Genomic DNA, 21,854 nt, shown 5'->3' with positions numbered 1-21,854 from the left:
AATAACATTTTTCCAACCATTATTATTGGGAACTGCAATAGGGGCAGACATGTGAGTCGACACAAGGATGTCAATGCTTGGCCTATCATGGACAAGGGGTTGTTGAGGCTGAGCAATGGGTTGGGTGATAGGTTGGCCTGTAAGGTTCACTATGTGAGTTTGGAGTAGCTTCCTTAGTTCCTATGAATCACCATCAAAATGAACTGATACCCTAGGCCTTCTTTCTCTTCTTATTCCCAAAATTTTATTTCTGCTATTTCTTTCTCTGCCCTTGTTTTTGTTATAAAATTCATGCTATAAAGAAAAAAATATGCAAATCACACGAAAGTATATCTCAATCCAACAAACCTAATATTGCATGAGTTTTTAATAATAAACAATTAGGTTAAAAAATAATTTTGGGAAAAGGGAAAATTACTTAACACATCAACAACAACAAAAAACCTATAATTAGAATAAGTCTACTGAAGGTCTCCATGTGAAAGAGGAACAAAAGTGACAATTTAGATTTAATTAATAAACAAGAGAGGTTGTGTAGCAACTAGTCCTTGCTTTGAGTGGGGAGGGGGGTTGGTTGACTAGAAAGCTTAAAGCACATGGAATGGGTCTAGTGTCTGGATGTGGCGCCAATACCAACCAACTTTCTTGCTCGCTTGCGGGGGTGGATACTTGGATACATAGAACTTAGATTCAAAGGATAGGCGAGTTGGGTGACTTCGTACCACTCTGCCCTCCCATATCCACTAGTTGTATCATATGCCAGAGAGGGGTTTAGATAGCTCCTTCCTCATCTCAGTCATCAAGTTGAGGAAGAAGGAGAACCTTATTACCTTTGTGCGACTTTGAAACTTTGTGAAAAGGTTCACACTGCTCGAAGGAAGACAATAGCTCCGACGCATACTAGCACATGCATTAGATAATTGTGTCCACCGCAATACTTGATCTATTAGGCTAATAACAAAATGATCACTGCTCAAATGACCAATATCAAGTCAAAGTGATCGAAATGTGGGTAGGAGGCAGTTGGCGAAACCATGCCACTCATTGCAAATACAAAACAAATAATTTATATTTAATGATTTAGAGCCACTTCTTGAGAAAGTGGCACATCCAAATGAAAAGAGCCTATTCTTGAGATAAGTACTGATTAATTAGAGTCCATAAAGTAACACGTCACGAGTAAGGGAAATACTATATTTAGTTCAGGACTTCTAGCTCATTACTTAAATATCAAATTACACACTACGGGGAGTGAGTGAGGCACAACCATAAGGACATTTCCTATAGTCGATACCCAGTAGTCTACACAGGAGGATTGAGAGGAGTTGATCCAGTCATTGCTTATAGACCCAGGCAGTGACAATCATTCCCCATTGCATCGTGCATCATTAACTAGAAAATATTGATTTGTTACTACACTCTAAAATCATATTATATAGTGATAAGCACTTAACCTAGACTATCAATAAACTATCCAACGATTCATTACGTCATGGTCAGCGTACTTCTTCTTGTAACTAGATAAAGCATTTGTATTGTCTAACCATAAGCATGGAAATCACCATTAGGCTAACCAAAATATTATGATATACGCTTCATGATGTATCATAGAGTCATCACGACGTCAAAATATTTGGATTTTCGAGGTGCATGCTATCCATGTGGTTAAACCCTACGCGATATTCATGCATATTCATGCAGTTATTGCATGCAACCCACTTGTCATGTACCCTTTTCCATTTTAAGCATTTCTACATAGCTCCTTGTCTGGTTGGGAACTCTGTTGGAGGCTTCGGAGAGGAATGGTGCTACCTGTGCAACTCCAGCAGAACAAACACCACTTCAGCCAGCAGAATGAACACCATATAGTCGCAAGTAGCACCAATAATTGTAGTTTACCCAGTCATTGACATGGGGATAGTAGCTCTCCTTTCGTGTCGGACCTGCGTGCATTTGTAAAGGGCAGATGTTCTTTTGTTGAGCATAACCTACAACTATCTATCTCTAGGAATAGGAGAGGATGGTTGTTGTTCCCCGTGCCGAAAGGAGGACTTGGAGAAAAAGTCATTTCCGTAGACATCCAGAACAAAGGAAGAGCTCGACGATAAGTCATTTCCCAAGGTTTCTTACTTCAAAAGCATGACAAAGGAAAACTTGCGGGACGACATGGTCCGCAAGAGATGCATCAGTGGTAAGAATGGTTTACCTATAGTCAATATCTGTAAGAATGGTTACCTAGTCAAGAGAGTTGTAAAGAGAAGGTCTTTCAAGCTTTCGATGATGGTGTCCAGGTGAGAATTCAATTTAGCGTCTGGTTGAAGATTCAATTTCCCCCCTTTTCAAATGGGGGTGGCCTAGCCTTATTGCTATCAAAGAAAGCCGATTGGGTATTTGTTGTAGTGATAAGCTTTCTTTCAGCATTGATGGAGTTCCAGCCCAAAACACAGGGACGCCCTTTATGCCGGCCTGAGTCGGCTGTTCTGCTGGGCAATGCTTTTGTTGTGTGAGAAACTGCCTTACTCAATGAGGAGGTGCCTACACTCTTTGGGGATATGGGTGGAGAAGTTGAAGTTCTCCAATGCCCTACAATCAAGTGTTTCCAAGAAGAAAATATGTGCAGTGATAGGGGGAGGTGCTAGAGTTCACATAGAAGGTGCAACTTTGGTGCCATGGTTAGACATGGTGGAAGAAGGAACGCAAAAGAATTTTAATTGTGGACCCATTGAACTCATGTGCGCTATTCGGAAACAGGATGGATGGGCAGGAACAAAGCACAGGCGGGGCATACCTGAAAAAGCAAAGCTTCTCCCTCCAAATCTGAAAGAGGATCAAAAAGAAAAAGCTGAAAATCATGTGGATGATTCGCTATTTGACTATCTTTTCTAAGAAATTGATTAATGTTCAGTTTCAGATCCAGTGACAAGCATATTCGTAAGTTCTTTTTTATTTTATATATAATAAGATCAAGATTCATTGATCAACGACCATTTTTTAGTTTTTCTAGACTTTTTTTCTCTGTTATGATTTCCAAAGCCTAGAAATTCTATGTCTTTTTCTTTGTTATGATTTCCATAGCCTAGAAATCCTGTGTATTTTATGTAATGGCAGTTGGTGCAAGCAACATCCCTAATTTTCATCACAAAAGCCCTCGTGAAGCTCCAATCTCTGCAATTAACAAAAAAATGGAGCTCTATTCAATAACCATTATTTTTTGAGCAATTTCTTGACAGTTTGAATTACTTATTGCCAGAACTGACAGTTTGAATTACTTATTACTATAATTATAAGAAATTGTTGTTTAAATTAATTTCAGAATTGCAAGTAAGAAAAAATTGGAGCTCTATTCAATAACCGCCATTTTCTGAGCAATTTCTTAACAACTTGAATTATTGTTGTTTAAATTAATTTTAGAAATTTGCAAGTAAGAAAAAATTGGAGCTCTATTCAATAACCACCATTTTCTGAGCAATTTCTGAAATTTGCAAGTAAGAAAAAATTGGAGCTCTATTCAATAACCACCATTTTCTGAGCAATTTCTTAACAACTTGAATTACTTATTGCTACTTATTGCTTATTGTAGTTTAAATTTATTTCAGAATTTGTAATTTATATTAATTTCAGAATTGTACCTCTAAGAGAAGAGAAGTATTGGGTGAAGCGGTCGATCGGTGGATCGATGAAGCTATGCAGGTCGATTGATGAAGCTATGCAACTCGTTTGGCTCAGCTTCTATCCTTCCCGGATGAAGCTATGCAATCAGTTAGCTAATCACTCTATGCAATCGGTTAGCTAAGCACATGGTTGCACATGGTTCAGGCCAGCTTCTGTCCTTCCAAGCTTTGCTTCTGGGCTCTTATGCAAATTGAATGCTTCTGGGCTATCTAATGCAAATCGAATAGAATTGAGCACAACTTAATGAAAAGAGAACTGAGCTCAGGAGAAAACAACAAACAAAACTGAAAAGAGAAAAGATAATTGAATAAGCAGTGCAATTCAAAATGTACCAAGCTAAGCCTAGATAAGAAAAACAGTACCAGTTTATGCTTCTGGATATCAAAATGGGATCTTCAGTCAGGTGCTTGCCACTGCAGAGAACATTCTGCTTCTTCAAGATGTAAAACCCTCGTTTTCCTTTGTTCCTGGGGCGTGAAGCAGGTTGTTGCAGTTGCGGTTGTTGTGTGAAGCAAGTTGTTGCAGTAGCGATAAGAAGGGGCAATGCTCGGTTCAATCGATAGTTGGATGTTCCCGTTCAGAGCCATCTATGAGCCATGTGTTTAAGCCCTACAACTTTGGCAGCCATGTGTTTAAAGACTACAACTTTGGCAACCATGTAACCGAAGATATGTTTTTAATTCCTAAGCATGAAATGCTATTCAAACTAATGTTAACATTAGTTTAACACCTTCTTTAAACTTCAAAATGCAAAGGAAATTGCATGGACTATAATATATGGTTTAGCCTCTCCGCCTCGGGAAGAGGCTAAATAAGAAGGCGAAAATATTTCATATATTGTTAGGTTAAATACTTTGGTTACTTGTCACAATCACGAGAGTAAACAGCTAAAAACGCAGCTGAAATTAATGTCAAGCTCGCCATACCGATTACTATAGTCCATGCCATCTGCGAAATGGCAGTGACTAATAAAAGAAATGATCGATGGCGACGAGGTTCCTTTAGTTTTATGAAAAGTGCTTCACACACATTAAATATCACATGGAAGAGCGAATATGGTTTGCGCAAATGAGACAAAATGATTTTTTTTTTTTTGGTGTGGGTTACAAAGGTTCTATTATCGAATTGATATAAAAGGTTCATTGGCAAAAGGTGGAGAACTTGGCATAAAATTAATACTAAACTGTGGGCAGGTATCCTGAATAATATTCACCATTAAAATATTATAGCCAAGCTGTGATGCCAACCACATCAGTCGTGAGTCATTCCAGCTCGACTCGAACTTATGCCCTATAAGGAGCCAAGAAAAGGCACAAAAGAGCATAATAGTTCATTATTCGAACATGTCAACCGAAGCCAGAACAACATTACATCATTTGTAACATATCTTTAATATCTAACTGTGTGTCCTGCCACCTCAACAATACAAGGCATAGGGTTTTGTATTGATTTTATAAATGAAGCATTGAATACTTCCTCGTAAATTTAACCTTTCATTTACAACCGTTTCCATCACATACCTTGTAGCACATACCATAAAGTGCACATCATATCAATCATAGTAACTGTGACCATATGGCATATGTGTCATATAAAACATAGTAAACACATGTCGTTTTATGAAAATGCCATGGCCTAAAATTGTAGGGAATACTTTTTGGTTAATAATTCCTTTAACTATATGAAATATATAAAATATAAAATAAGGTGGTATAGTTAGTGTTATTTGTCGCTTAGTTGAGATATAGTTAAATTAAAGTAAATAAATGAAAAAAATAGTCCAGAAAATTAAATTCATTTGATTTATTTTTTGCATTTTTGCATGAAGTCATTAAAAAATAAATAAATAATTGACAAAAATTTTGATGTGAATTGTGTAGAAAGATTTTGACAATATAGATAATTATGCAAATCTCCACTCATAAATAAATAATATTTTTAAATAAATTTTGACAACTAAAAGATAAATTGTTATTTTTATTGGATTATACATCCCCCCCCTCTCTCTCTCTCTATATATATATATATATAAAATTTTAATTGTAGTTAATCTTTTTATTGTATTGAATTCGAAAAAAAATCATTTAATTGAAAATATAATTTAAATTTAAATTTTGGATTTTGGATTTTTCCACATACAGTTTTAATTAATTTTATTTAAAATTTGGTTAAAAATTGATTAAAATTGTAAATTAAATATTTTTTAATTAATTAATTAATTTATTTAAAACACAATTTTAATAAAATAAAATAATTATAATTTTATAAATAAAAAATAAAATATTTAAAATATAAATTTTAATATTACATTATAATATATGTCAATTTTCAACCTTAAAAATAAATTTATTACCATAAGTTTTAATAATAAATTCAATACTATAAATAAGATTAATTTTATATCTTTTGATGTACAAATAATACGGAAAAAATAATAACGATTGTGAAACCTCTTTAAAATCAACCAAAATTGTTTATTGATATTTTATGCAGAGAAGAAAGAAGAAATAAGATAAGAAATAAAAAATCATTACAAATATTTGGAGACACTTATACTTATAATTCCTTGGATGCACTTATATATTATAATTCCTTGGATGGAATATAACGGAGGCTTATTGAGAAAGATACTAAAATGTGTTTTAGTATTGAAGTGTTTAAGATGTTGAGATCATTGACCACAAACATAGCTAAAGAATATATAGCTTATGAGGGGAAGAAAATTTGAAATAAATTAAATAAAGAGTAATGTCCATATTTCTAAGCAACAAATATTCTTGAAAGTTGCTAACAATGTATATATTATAATTTAGTTTAAATTTGAGAGTAATAAAGGACAAGCATCATCTCTCTCAATATTTTGTCAAGCTTTGCTTTTTGAAGTATATTTATTTTGATTATGATCCTCCTTTTAGGTTGTTTAGTATTAGTAATGTTCAAGGGAGGATCATACAAATCTTTTTACTATTAATGATATTAGTTGGCCAAGAATTGTGCATGAATGTAAATAAAAGATATATACGTTGTTGAGTATTATTAATCTTCATGGAAGTTCAAGATCCATGCATTTTACTATAAATACAATGTTAGATTTAGCATAAGAGATGAGGCGTACTTCACCATCTACATGTACAGTGCACTGTAAAATCTTGGTTTAAATTTGCGCATAATTACTTCTTGGTCAATGCACCAAACTGATAAGCAACACAAATGCAAAACGTAAGATAAGTTTGTTCGACATATCTACAAGTTGCAGAATGACAAGATTATTGCAGCAACTTTAATTATGAGTGAATAGATTGTAGGGTTTAGGGTTGGATACTGGACATCACTTCAACATAGTGGATACTTCAATTTTTTCCCCTTTATGTTTGTTATTAGCTTCTTGATCACTTCAACACAACCAATACTTCAATTTTTCCCCTGTATTTTTGTTATTAACTTCTTGATCCTTCGACGTTCCTTTACACCTCTCGGTATAATATATAATATCCATTAAAAAGCAATCATCTTCAAAACTTCATAGCTATTTGTTCTAATGTCAAAGAAAATGTTAAAAAATACATCTACTAAAACTTTAAAATATATATATATATATATATATATATATATATATATATATATATATATATATAACAATAAAACATGATCTCTTATAACTTTCCCGATGTTTAAATAAAAAGTCACATTAAATGTAGCAATAAAGCTTAATAATAATTATTATATCCAATAAAATCTAAAGGAAACATCCCCGAAACCTCATAACTATTTTATTTTTATAGCCAAAAAATTGTAAAGAGTCACATCCACTATAAACAGGCAAGGGCTAACCAGCCATATATTGAGTCATAAATGCCCTTGCCATCTATGTATGTGGTGCATGTCAGTGGGATGGCATACATAACTCCGGCGGGCGACCTCGCGTTTCCGGTGACATATGCGGGACCCACCAACGAGGGCCCGCCCGCCCCGTCTCGTTTTTGACTCCGGCGGCCAGCATGTGTTTCCGGTGGAGTATGCGGAGGAGTAGTCGGAGAATGTGTTTCAGGCCGCGTGGGGATGAGCATTGACGCAGATAATTAATTACGTACATTTCTCCGCAGTCCGTCGTTTTACTCGCTGCTCCCAACACCAATCATGAAGCCGCGCGATTCACCGATTTGAATTTGAATTGATTTATCGCGCCAATTTCATTTTCATTTGCAGTCAATATCCGAGGATTGAATCGTGGAGTTTGGGTTGTTTTGTTACAGTGTTGTGGAATCGAGTTTGTTTGAGGTTAAGGAATGGGATGCAATGGACAAAACCTTTATGGGGCACCAGGGCTCTTCTTCCTCAATCACTTTGGATGGGTATGCAGGGTAATTCCCCATGGATATTTCTACGCGGTTATGGATTGCTTCTGTGAGAAGACATGGAGCCACACTCCGCAGTACAAGATCGGATACTGCCAGCAGTGTCCAGAGAAGGTGTCATGGCCCGTGGAATTAGGGCAACGGCCCTCTCCATACTTCAACGCTGGAATGTTTGTTTTTGAGCCGAGTCAGCTGACATTCGACTGCCTTTTGGAAAATCTGATGGCTACTGTGCCAACGCCCTTCGCAGAACAGGTCTGGATCTGTTCTCATTTCAGTGAGGATCATGCACATTTTTGTTTGGTTTACCAGATCTAATTTTGACTAAATTGTGGTATATGTTTTGTAGGATTTCTTGAATATGTATTTTGAGAAGATATACAAGCCCATTCCTCTGGTGTACAATCTGGTTCTAGCCATGATGTGGCGGCATCCCGAGAACGTGGACTTGGACACTGTCAAAGTTGTTCACTACTGTGCTGCTGTAAGCTTTCTTTTCACTGCAAATTTGGGTTCAATAGAAACAATATGATTTATATATGAAAGACGAGATAGGTGTTCTGAGCGTACAGGGTTATATTAATGGATGAATGTGGATGTGCAGGGATCGAAGCCGTGGAGGTACAGTGGGGAGGAGGAAAATATGGAGAGGGAAGATATAAAGACGCTGGTGCAGAAATGGTGGGACATATACAATGACCCCTCGTTGGATCACTCGGGATCATGCGACATAATTCCAGATCCAATTTCAGAGTTGGATGGAAAATCAAATGATCTGCAACGAGTGGCTGCTAATTCATTATTTGCTGCTGCGACGGCAACAAATCCCAACTTAATGCCTGCACCGCCTGCAGCTTAAGAGATTTCAAATTTGCAGAAGTCGCCTGTAGCATAAGATATTTATATATGTATATTTTAATCCACCGGCATAGACGGGGACAATTTGTATATCATACAGAAGATCATACTGTATGTCCTCAAAGATGAGGATATTGCTGTTGCGCTTACAGTTATTGGTTGTAAATTAATCGAATTTATTTAATATTTGTAAATATACAGATTGACATTTGTATGACTGGACGTACATGGTTACTCTTTCGTTTTCTGTAATTCAAAAAATATTTAATTTTCATTTAATTCTGCATCGATATGAAAATATTTACACGCATGCAATGTGACGTAATTATGAATTATTATAAAATTTAGTAAACCCTGATGGCTAGTAAAAGCCAAACTTCACTGGTATCTTTCATCATTAGTCATCAGCAATGTTATATAGTTTTTTTGGGTAGGAAAAAGGTGTAATTTTATTTATATATATATATATATATATGCATTTAAATATGATGATTTATTAGGATTCTAGAAAGAGGGGTTATATAGTCATCGTTTTCCAAAATAACTATAATAAAACTAAATATAAATATCAAAACAATGTTGGTACGTGTAATTGTTATATGAGATAAGTATGAATAAATGGAGATATACTAAAAAAGTCTTACAAAATGTTGTTGAAGTATGTGAACTTAAAGAAAATTGTTATATTTAATCAATTTTATTAATGAATGGTTTATGATAAAATTGATAGAGCTGATCATTTTGTTGTTGTTTTTTGATCTATGAGGTCCCAAAATCCAATCATAATTTTTTTTAGAAAGACTATCTACTCTATTCTCAATTGTAAACATAAACAACAATTTTGAGGATAAGAGTTGTGCATAGTTTGTTGGAACTTGCTCCCAAACCCATTTTTAGAGAAAATAAATGAGTTTCCAAAATATGTAATACAAATCCTCCCCCACATCCAAAAGTGTCTCCTTGCGAAGTCCCATCAAAGAATTCCCAAGGATGAGATCTATCAACGACTGTTGGATTTAGGATTCTATTGTTATTATCTCTTTGGTCCTTCAAGAGAAGGTCATAAACAACTAAAATTTGTGTCGCAAAAACTTCAATGGGAAAGATGTCATCTTCAAAGATAGCTCTATTTCTTGCAAGCCAAACTCCCCAAACTATTAAAAGAGGCAATACTTGATACAATTTGTTCTCCCTCAATGAGTCCACTGAATACATACCTCCATTAACTCTTCACCTAACCAAATACCTGCAAATATGAACTTTTTCATAACATATTTCCAAACACCTTTAAAATAAGGACACAGTAAGAATAAATGATTGAGAGATTCTTGAATCATCAACTTTGCATAGGACACATTTGTTTGGGCCTTGAAAACATCTCCTTGTTAAATTCTCCCAAGTTGGGAACTTTAATTTTCCATAAAAGTTCCCACCAGTCCTCATGAACATCCTACAATCTATTAGATATAAGAAAAGCATATCCAAATTTTAGCGTATAAACCCCTTAGGAATCATGGGACCAAACCAACTCATCCTCCTCTTGAGCTAATATGAGATGTGTTGCAGGTAAACTGCCAATGTATCTAATCTAGAAATGATGAAGATGCATGGGTATGCCTAAATGATCTTTCAAAACCCAACCTCGATTCCATAGATTTGTTTGTGCTAGATCTACAATTTGACTCAAGTAAGCGAGGTCATTACCATGTAGATATTCAATCAAATGTTCAAGAAGTCTGTGATCAATATGAATTCCAATCCAAGGATTGATCAACCTTTAAATGTGATCCATCACCCACTTTCCAAGCTAGGCTTGAATCAATCAATAAAAATTACGAGAGAGCAACTTTCCAAATGATAAAAACATTGCTTTTCAATTTATTGGGTAAGCAAATCTAGTCCTCTCACTGCATAGGGTGTATATATTAGATATACACCACTTTGGTCCAATGAGAGTGAGTTTTTAGTAATTTCCAACCAACTTTAGTTGCTAAAGCTTTTGAAAAAAAATGTAAGTCCTTTAAACCCTAACCTCCAAAATCTTTAGGAGTAACTATTATTATCTGGATTACCCATGGAAGAATAGATTGATCTGATAAACCTGACCATAAAAGATTACAACGTTTTTTTTATCTTGTTTAATATGCCTTTTGGAATCCAGGAAAGCCACATCCAAGAAACTAATATTGCCTCAAGGACTGATTTAATAAGAAAAAGTCTTCCAGCTCTAGAAAGCCATCTTAAGCTCCAATTTTTAAGCCTTTTTTCAATTTTTTCTATTAACCAAAATCCTTCTGCAAATTTATATGAGTTAGGTTTTAACTTAAATCCAAAATATTTCAATCCCACAACAATCTCATCTGTGACAAAGGGAAACATACCTTGATAAAAATCCATATCTTCAACATTCAACCCACAAATAGATAAAGTAGATTTTGTTATGTTAATCTTAATACCTTTAACAACTTCAAAAGAGCAAGTGCATATTTGATGGTTGTAGAATATCTTCTTGTAACATCACAAAAGATGAGAATGTTATCTACAAATAGTAAATTTGAAGTGAGAAGCCCAAAAAATACACATAATTGTTGGAAATAATACTGAGAGGGGGGAGGGGGTTGAATCAGTATTATTAATTTCTTTTCAATAAATTATCCAGATTTATGCTTTAAATTATTCTTCCAAAATTGATAATTAACTTGTATGTCAGTACCATAAAATGATGAACAAGAACAGTTAAAAACAGATTGTCACACAACGGAACACCTGATATAAGGTGGAAACCCAATGTGGGTGAAAACCACCTGCTGCAATATGTCTCTGTCTTCTTTCAAATAGAATTTCTTTTACAATGAATTTTTACTGGTGCAGTCCTTTACCAGTACGCAGGCTGCAACCTGCAGAGGGCTACAACCCTCTCTCGTTTTCCAGTCTCTCCTGGAAGGAGCTACAACCCCCTACTTCGTTCAAGGACCACGTTTCATTAATTTTCAGACTGGATCCAAGAAGATCAAATGGTCATCAAGTATAAACAAATCTTCAGAATTACCCAGGCATTAGATCAATATATATTTTCTTTATACAACATATCTTTCAAAATCACCCAAGCGCCAACCCAAGCACTATATCAAAATATAAATAAATGCTCGATCTGGTCACCCATTAAAACAGAGGTTGTTTATGCCGAAATCAGAACACAATGCAGAAGATATACATATAACAGTGCACCCGGAGGCTAGGCACAAGACAAACCCAATATGCGCACCCAGAACCTGAACTGCAATACACCTGAAGCAATGCGATTTCTCTCGAAGAAATGTCTGAACTTCAAGCCTGCGATCCTTTGCTCTGTTCTACGCGCATTCTCCTTGATCAGTAATTGCTCCTTAACCGATCACAAGAATGCCAATCAATTCTCCCTTAAGATCTTCAATTCATAATCAATGCGTTGCCAAAGGATCTCTTTTCTTCTTATATAGTCATGATTTTGATAAAACCATGAGTCGAAACCAGAGGATCCGAAATCCTGTGGCGCAACTGTTTTGACCGATCTCTTAAGAAAAAGGCTTAAGCGGGAAAACGATGAAAACGGTCCAAACAAAAAAAGGCAGACTTTAAACTGAATGAACCCATAATAATACTATATCGGGTCTGCTTCTCATCGCTACCAGCGCATGCCCATATCATGGCCTATTCCCGATGTCCGATCCGATGGATCGGATGCGACATGCCCATTAACCAGCCTTTATATATATATCGGGTCCGTTGTTTTCATCGCTATCGGAAATTTGAAGTGGAAGGCTTTTATAAACTGTGCGATCACCGCGGATGCGATGTTATTATAAAATCCCTTTAAAGCTTCCATCGGGTCCGCCACCTCTTATCGCAATCGGAGGATTGGGGTGGACGACCCTATATACATTGCGACATTCTGCGAATGCGATATTATTATAAACCACATTTGAAATGCCATCGGGTCCATATGTTATCGCAATGGATTACCACGAATGCGATGTTAATATATGCTGCCTTTAATGCTTCCATCGGGTCTGCCACCTCTTATCGCAATCGGAGGATTGGGGTGGGCAACCCTTTATGCATTGCGATATACTGCGGATGCAATATTATTATAAACCAAAAGCGATATGCCGTCAGGTCCAATGCATACATGCTATTGATTATTATGTAATACATACATACATATACATATACATATATATATATATATATACATATATATATATATATATATATATACATATATATATATACATATACATATATATATATATATATATACATATATATATATATATATATATATATATATATATATATATATATATATATATATATGGGTTTTAAGTGCCCAAACACCTCCCGATAGTATTAATGAATGCATATATGGGATTTGATCGCCCGAACAACTCCCGATAGAGTTAAACCATGCATCCAAGGGTTATATAGGCCCGATTCCTCCCGATAACTGCTTCTTTGGCATATATAAGTGGGATGTTCGTCTATGAGAGGGTTGCCATCAAGTACAACGCATGCATCACAATGCCAACAATAATCCTTTCAAAGAACCACTTCTTTTAGCCTCCCAAGAATTTGAATTAATCCTTTAGTGACCAATAAAAATAGAAGAGGTGATAATTGACATCAAACTTGCCGAAAGACCTCTTTGAGCATGAAAGAAAGGTGAGGTTGATCATGGGTTGATCAATTTATCAGAACAATGAAGGAAATAAAGGTTATGTAGCTCATAATCCAGTTTACAATTGGAATACTAAACCCCAGATGTGTAAGTAAGAGACAAATATAGATCCAACTTACTCGATCATATACTTTTGAAAGGTAAATCTTTAGAATTGCACCTTTGATATTCCTTAATTTTAGACTATGTAGTCCTTCCTCGGCTACTCCAATAGCTTCATGGATCTGACACCCTTCAAGGAAGCTAAACTACTCTTTTGATATCGCTTTAGATAAGATTGGCTTTAAATGATGGGCAATGACCTTATATACACAATCACATAGAGATATGTGTTGAAACTCGTCAAAAGTAGTAGGGTTGTCTACTTTTGGAATTTAAGCGATAAAAGTACTATTAAATGAATATAGAACCAACCCTGTAGTTCATAATTTTTCCACAACACAAAGAATATCATCTCCAATTAGTTCATAAAAAGCAATGAAAATTTTCACTCACCACTTGTCAAGACCAAGACTCTTGTCCTTTTGAAAAATTGAGAACACCTCTTTTAATTCTTCAGATGTCATTTCCTCCATTATAGGCGCATTCTTTACATTATTTGAAAAACTAGGAAAAAAGAAGGCAATCACACAACTTCTGTTATCATTGCTTATCGAGGTTATTTAAACAAGGATTCAAAATGAGACTTTCCCATATTTGCAAGATCTTCAAACAAAGAGGCTCTATTACCTTCTAGGTCATGCAGTTCCCATATAGTATTTGTAGATTTCTTGCCTTTTGCAACATTATGAATTTTTTTTGTATTGTCATCTCTTGCCATAAGCCAAACAATACTACTCTTAAGTCTCCAAGTAGCTTCTTGTTCATACAAATTTTATTTTTTTCTAGATTCCAGCTGAACAAGTCTATCCTTTGTATTCTCCGTGAGATAACCCTCAGAAGCTTCATCAATGATAAGGATGAGACTATCTTCTATTGCTCTTAATTCTTCAATGTACCTTTGACAGGACATCATTGCATGGTCAGTCCATATTGCTTCTATAAATCAATTTAGCAACTTCAAAATAGATTCTGACTGAGAAGGACAGTGCCACAAAATTTGGCAAGATGGGAATTTGGAAATTCATTATAGAGTATAACAAATGATTGTGCGAGTTTGATATTTTTTTACAATCAATTAGGAATATGCGGTGAGGACTTCATTTTTTTTCTTAAATTAATTAAATTTAATATAACAACGGTATTGTTTTTTATGTGAAAATATATGTAAAGTTGGAGATAATCGTAATTGGTATAAAATATAGTTATATGTTTTTTTTTTTTTAAAGATATTCTTTGGATTATGAGAACATAACATTTAAGTGTAACAAATGATATTTTTTAGGATATTTATAATTTGCTTGATGCTATGTTTTAGATAATTTTTTATTAGGAAAAAAAGAAACCAAATCAAAATCAAAGAGATAATTTTGTCTAAATGAATTGAATTTAGATATTAGCTTTAGTCAAAATGAGGTAAATTATTGGGGAATCCACTTCTTTCTTGAGTGATAAAGTTGAAGATATATATAGAGGACTTTCCTCCTCAAGGGGGTTGTAGCTATTGCTCCATTAGTGGAACAAAAATGCATCATGAAACTATTACATCTTATTTAAATACGAAAATGGATCTTTTTAAGGACTTTGATCACTCGCCTTCTAAGAGGGCTTCCCTCTGTGGATCAATATCTTATTACATTCATCCATAAAGGAGCATTTAAAATTGTGAAAATAAAGTCAATGAATTGTAAGTATTGGGAAGGGGGTGTAGGGTATTGGGTTTGGGGGGTGTTGGGGGGGGAGAGGAGGCGGGGTGGTTATTGGTATTGGCAGAATAAAAGAGCATCTCTAGTAAAAATAAGGGGTATTTTTACTTGGAGCGATTCATATTGTGGAGCAATACCTTATTAAAGGGACATTTAAAATTGCGAAAAATAAAGTCAACATAATGGTATTGGGGGGTGATGTAGGGTATCAAGGGGTGTATAGATATTAGAGGTTGATGTAGGGTATCGAGGGGTGTATAGATATTGGAGGGTGATGTAGAGAATTAAGGGGTCTATAGGTATTGGGGAGTGATATAGGGCATCGATGGGTGTATATGTTTGGGGGTATAAAAGGGGTTATATAGTAAAATGTAGCATCCAAAGCATAACCACCTCCAAGCATAATGTAGCATCCCCATTTAATGCTCTGCATGCAAAGCATTAAACCCATAGCTATGGGTATGATGTTTTAGTGTTCCATCAAACCCATAGCCAGGAATTCTCATAATTTTTTCTTCCCATAAGAAATGAATCACTGTGTTCAAATAATTATTGGGTTCCATCATATTGGCATTCATCAGATCTATGCTTCCACCATCTGACATAAACTTAATTCGTTCAATAGTGTACCAAATCGATACTTAACATTCTTCCATAACTTAGATTGCATATCTAGCCACACCTATGAGGTGACCAACCAACTGATCGTCTGCTAGATGTTTTTCATGTCGATGCTTTAAATTTGACGCATTAACACATCAGCAAAGCGGGAGGGGAGGTTTTGCCATTGTGCACCTGTTACAAGGGAGAAAATTTAAGACTTTAAAATTTATAACAAAAGTTGATTAATAAGGCCAAAAAACTTGTGTTTTCTACCATGAATATCATTTAGACTCTAGCATATTTATTGGGGCTATTATGTCAATGATTTGACAAGCTTAAATTGACATAATTAAATAATCCAATATAGAAGATGAGGGTGGAGCCATGGAATGAACATCATTCTGCCTTTGCTTAGCCAAATCACTAATGACTCATCTAAGATCAACGATTTCTGATTCAAGAGAAGAATTATATGGTTTTTCGTGTTTCAATTTGTCGAGCCAAGGAATATGAGTCGTGAATCATATTGATATTGCATTGATGAAAATAGACTTATATAACATAGAAGAGTGACCCTTTATTTCATCTTCCAAGGTCGATTCCTTTTATAACTACTCATATTTCCTTTTATTTACATATTTACAAGTTATCTAACCAATCCCAAAGGATTAGGTGTATAACATTCCCCCCCCCCCCCCCCCCCCCCCCCAAATTTGAAGGGGTGTTTGTGAGTCGACATGATTTTATATCAATTTAGTGTTTGTAAACTTTGAAGCACACTAAAGTATGTAATATGAGTTAAGTTAGATTATTTGTCACTTCTAAATCAAAACTAACAACTCAATTCAAGAATCATGAAACAAAACTCTTAACATATTCACACAAGCTTGTAATGAAATCACTCTTACTTGATTTAAGAATACTTCAAACTAGGCATATACTATGATCTCTCACACAAATCCAACTTCTCTATGCAATCATCTCAAAAATTCCAAGTTTTCACTCAAATGATGGGAAAATGATCAAAGGGGTTTTCAATCAAAAAGGATAACTAATGCACTAGGGCCTTCCTTCTTGGTGGAGGCAAGTGGACATTCTGACAATCTTTTACTCAACTTAGTTAATATAGAGCCAATACTAGTTATAGGGATGAGAATGCACTACAACCTTCCTCATCTATGAGAGTGAAGATGAGTGGTTGCTCATAGTCTTCTACTCATCTCTTTAACTAGCATGTACTTGAATCATCATTCTATTCTAGAAGAGAAGTAAATGAAAGCAAAGAACTATGGTGTTTGAAAGGTTTAAGGTAAAAAGACAATTTTCAAGAGGTTGGGGCCTTCTTCTCTTAGAAAATTGGTGAATGGCACTCTCACTGCCTTGATTACTTTTATCAATTAGGCTAATTTTCAAACAACAGCTCGCATATAATAATAAAAAATAAAAAATGATACTGAAATCTATGGCTATGCAAAAATATAAATTCATTGATGCACTGGAATTATCACGTAGCTCTTCAAACGTAACTATGATATCTATGAGAATCAAGCCAAATATAACAAGCCAATGAAGCCAATATATATTTAACATAATGAAACCTTACTCATCAAAAAATGCTAATAAAATCTAAGCATGTTCAATCAATATATAATATGATAACTAATTTCTAATTAAAATTTAAATACCTAATATGGTTCCTCTCTTTTCGACCTCATCAAAATGAATACTTTCAAGTGTTTTGGTGAGCCATTTTGGGGGACCTTTTTGAGATGGTCTAGGTTTCTTCAGTGATCGCTATGGGGTTGCATCAATATTGAACCTTCCAATCCTCTCAATCACATCACTTAAAAGAGTCCTCTTGATCAATTACATTTATTAGATTAAATTTAAATTAGATATTTAAATTTTAATTAAAATTTCCTTATAAAGTAACTTATAATTAAAAATTCCTTATAACATCACTTATAAACGTATAGTTCATTTTTACTAAAACTATTTACTAATACAAAATTAATCAATTATTATTTAAAATTTTTGAAAAATTAAAATAAAATAAATACAAATGTTTATCTACAATTTAAAAATAAAAAATAAAACAAACTATTAAATAATAATAGTAATAATTTTTATTAATTTTATTTTTATAATTAAAATAATATCATTTACATAAAATAATTTTATAATTTACTATGAATCCACTTTATCATCTCCACAAAACATAATTAAAAATTAAATTAAATATGATGGTTAGTTTTTTATTTCCCAAAATATATATATATATATATATATATATATATATATATATATATATATATATAAGCCACTTATTTTAAAATAAAATAAAAAACAACTAATTGTTAGCTTTTTATACCTCAAATAAAATTTTAAAATAGTGAAATGTACCAAACAAACCACTAATTTAAAACAGTGAAATGTACCAAACAAACCACTAATTTAAAAATAAAAAACAATTCATGGAGAGGCTTACAAAATTAACAGAACTTTCAAAATCAACAGGTTTAATTATTGGCTTCCCTTTAAGTCCGACTTTACTAACTTTGACTTGAGGGTAACTCAATTATAAATTTCAAAATATTTCCTAATTGAATTGACAAGAATGAAATTGGACTATTTTATTTGCATTTTAAATATACAATTAAAAAAAAAATCTCAAATTTTATCACTTGTTATAACAGATTGGCCCCGTCGTTTTAATAATAAGAATACTAAATAATATTACAAATCCACATAAATATCTTGATCAAAAGGATTACCTCTCACGTAAATTTATTCCTTCTCATATAAAAATTCAAATGATTTTGTAGACATTGTCGACTACTTTCTTATAAGTTAAGCGACAATGTATGGGACAGACTAGAAGGTGGATTGCACAGTGGAAGTGCTAAGGCCTTCTCAGGAAAAAACCTGAAAAAATATCTGTAGATTCCTTGCCAATGTGGGCTTCAACCAAACTACACACAAAGCTCTTGAATAAATTGGATTTCACACAACTAAACATTTTTGGGTTCTTAATATACTCTTCAAAATCTTCCTCACGCATACTCGGCACCCTCTCGCACACTTTAAACTCTCAATCTCAAAAGCTCCACACTTATTTGTCAATTTGTATATTTACAAATATTAAATAAATTCGATTAATTTACAACCAATAACTGTAAGCGCAACAGCAATATCCTCATCTTTGAGGACATACAGTATGATCTTCTGTATGATATACAAATTGTCCCCGTCTATGCCGGTGGATTAAAATATACATCCATAAATATCTTATGCTACAGGCGACTTCTGCAAATTTGAAATCTCTTAAGCTGCAGGCGGTGCAGGCATTAAGTTGGGATTTGTTGCCGTCGCAGCAGCAAAGAATGAATTAGCAGCCACTCGTTGCAGATCATTTGATTTTCCATCCAACTCTGAAATTGGATCTGGAATTATGTCGCATGATCCCGAGTGATCCAACGAGGGGTCATTGTATATGTCCCACCATTTCTGCACCAGCGTCTTTATATCTTCCCTCTCCATATTTTCCTCCTCCCCACTGTACCTCCACGGCTTCGATCCCTGCACATCCACATTCATCCATTAATATAACCCTGTACGCTCAGAACACCTATCTCGTCTTTCATATATAAATCATATTGTTTCTATCGAACCCAAATTTGCAGTGAAAAGAAAGCTTACAGCAGCACAGTAGTGAACAACTTTGACAGTGTCCAAGTCCACGTTCTCGGGATGCCGCCACATCATGGCTAGAACCAGATTGTACACCAGAGGAATGGGCTTGTATATCTTCTCAAAATACATATTCAAGAAATCCTACAAAACATATACCACAATTTAGTCAAAATTAGATCTGGTAAACCAAACAAAAATGTGCATGATCCTCACTGAAATGAGAACAGATCCAGACCTGTTCTGCGAAGGGCGTTGGCACAGTAGCCATCAGAGTTTCCAAAAGGCAGTCGAATGTCAGCTGACTCGGCTCAAAAACAAACATTCCAACGTTGAAGTATGGAGAGGGCCGTTGCCCTAATTCCACGGGCCATGACACCTTCTCTGGACACTGCTGGCAGTATCCGATCTTGTACTGCGGAGTGTGGCTCCATGTCTTCTCGCAGAAGCAATCCATAACCGCGTAGAAATATCCATGGGGAATTACCTTGCATACCCATCCAAAGTGATTGAGGAAGAAGAGCCCTGGTGCCCCATAAAGGTTTTGTCCATTGCATCCCATTCCTTAACCTCAAACAAACTCGATTCCACAACACTGTAACAAAACAACCCAAACTCCACGATTCAATCCTCGGATATTCACTGCAAATGAAAATGAAATTGGCGCGATAAATCAATTCAAATTCAAATCGGTGAATCGCGCGGCTTCATGATTGGTGTTGGGAGCAGCAAGTAAAACGACGGACTGCGGAGAAATGTACGTAATTAATTATCTGCGTCAATGCTCATCCCCACGCGGCCTGGAACACATTCTCCGACTACTCCTCCGCATACTCCACGCGAGGTCGCCCTGGCCGCCGAAGTCAAAAACGAGACGGGGCGGGCCGGCCCTCGTTGGTGGGTCCAGCATATGTCACCGGAAACGCGAGGTCGCCCGCCGGAGTTATGTATGTCATCCCACTGACATGCACCACATACATAGATGGCAAAGGCATTTATGACTCAATATATGGCTGGTTAGCCCTTGCCCTATAAACATGTCCATTGTAATAATGACAACCATCTTTATCAACCTAAAATACGAATACCCTTTATGTTGCATAAGTGATAACAAGCACGCACCCCAACCAAATATTCTCCAAAAGTATGCTTCAATGTGGAAAATCATGCATAGACCTTTGGATTGAGCCTCTAGTGGAATTGTGATTTAGAAGTTTCGATGGAAAACTATAAAAAGGGCTGAAACTTGCGGCTTAACCAAGATATTACCTTTTTTATTTGATTTGATGTGAGGGAAGATCGTACATTATATTTGTACATTGTATTCACTCAACACATAGCTGCAAACAACATTCGGTAGCTGAAAAATGATTGCAAAATAAAACTTGAACTCCTAAACCAATCAAAACTCAAATAAATAGAATTAAAAATAAAAATAAATTATATTTAGTTTACAATGTCTATTTATAAGATAGTTGTTTGATTTTTGGTCAATGGTGAATTAATTCAATATTCAATGCAAAACGAATGTGTTATATAATAAAGCCAAAAGTCCTTCACTCACTTTGAGATTCACTCTCTCTATATATAACTGTTTGCAAGATTGGCATCATATGTTCAGGTCCCTCTTTTTTTTTTATCTATTATACTCATGGAAAAAACTTTTTCCCACATCCAAGTATGGTCATAAATTGAACATAGAAGATATTTTGAAGTATCTATTTTTCAAACATTATTGTATATGAAAACATGTTTTCCTAAGGTAAGGTCTCATTTATTAGTGTTTTTTTTCATTATATATGCATTTCTTCTTAAATTCAGACTTTAATTTTTCTATTAGGGAAATGGGAAGACACTTGCTATGATTAGTGAAAATTTTAAATATTGATGTGTGTCAATATAAAGAAGTGTCACATCCCCTTAAGTTGGATTTATCTTGAAGATAGGCTTATGTTAGGACCAGATCTGCTACAAGAAATGGAACATATGCTAAAGACAATAAAGAAAAACCTAAAAACAACACAAGATAGATAAACGAGTTACACATATTTAAAAAGGACACATAGAGAGTTTAAAGTAGGGGAACCTGTATATATTACAGTACAACTGGGGAAAAAAAGGTACTTTAAAATTGGGAAACTGTGCTAAACAAGC

At 34.7% G+C, this 21,854-nt stretch overlaps 1 protein-coding gene and 1 pseudogene across 1 annotated transcript; one reads left to right on the top strand and one right to left on the bottom strand.

The window, feature by feature from the left end:
• The first annotated feature begins 7,958 nt into the window (after positions 1–7,958).
• LOC149188991 (galactinol synthase 2 pseudogene) lies at positions 7,959–9,060 on the top strand (annotated as a pseudogene).
• A 10,254-nt stretch (positions 9,061–19,314) lies between these two features.
• Positions 19,315–20,178, bottom strand: LOC149188990 (galactinol synthase 2-like). Its single transcript, XM_089413138.1, has 3 exons — positions 19,939–20,178; positions 19,710–19,844; positions 19,315–19,589 (listed from the first exon to the last, which is right to left on the bottom strand). Exons 1-3 carry the CDS (start codon positions 20,155–20,157, stop codon positions 19,335–19,337), a joined length of 609 nt encoding a protein of 202 aa, XP_089269264.1. The 5' UTR covers positions 20,158–20,178; the 3' UTR covers positions 19,315–19,334.
• Between the last annotated feature and the right edge of the window lie 1,676 nt (positions 20,179–21,854).

This window comes from Pinus tabuliformis, chromosome 3_1 (assembly GCF_031772625.1).
Source record: "Pinus tabuliformis cultivar Carrire ecotype Pingquan chromosome 3_1, CPIR1, whole genome shotgun sequence".
NCBI classification, from domain to species: Eukaryota; Viridiplantae; Streptophyta; class Pinopsida; order Pinales; family Pinaceae; genus Pinus; species Pinus tabuliformis.
Note: the sequence above shows the minus strand (reverse complement) of the source record. Positions and strands in the feature narration are given on the sequence as shown.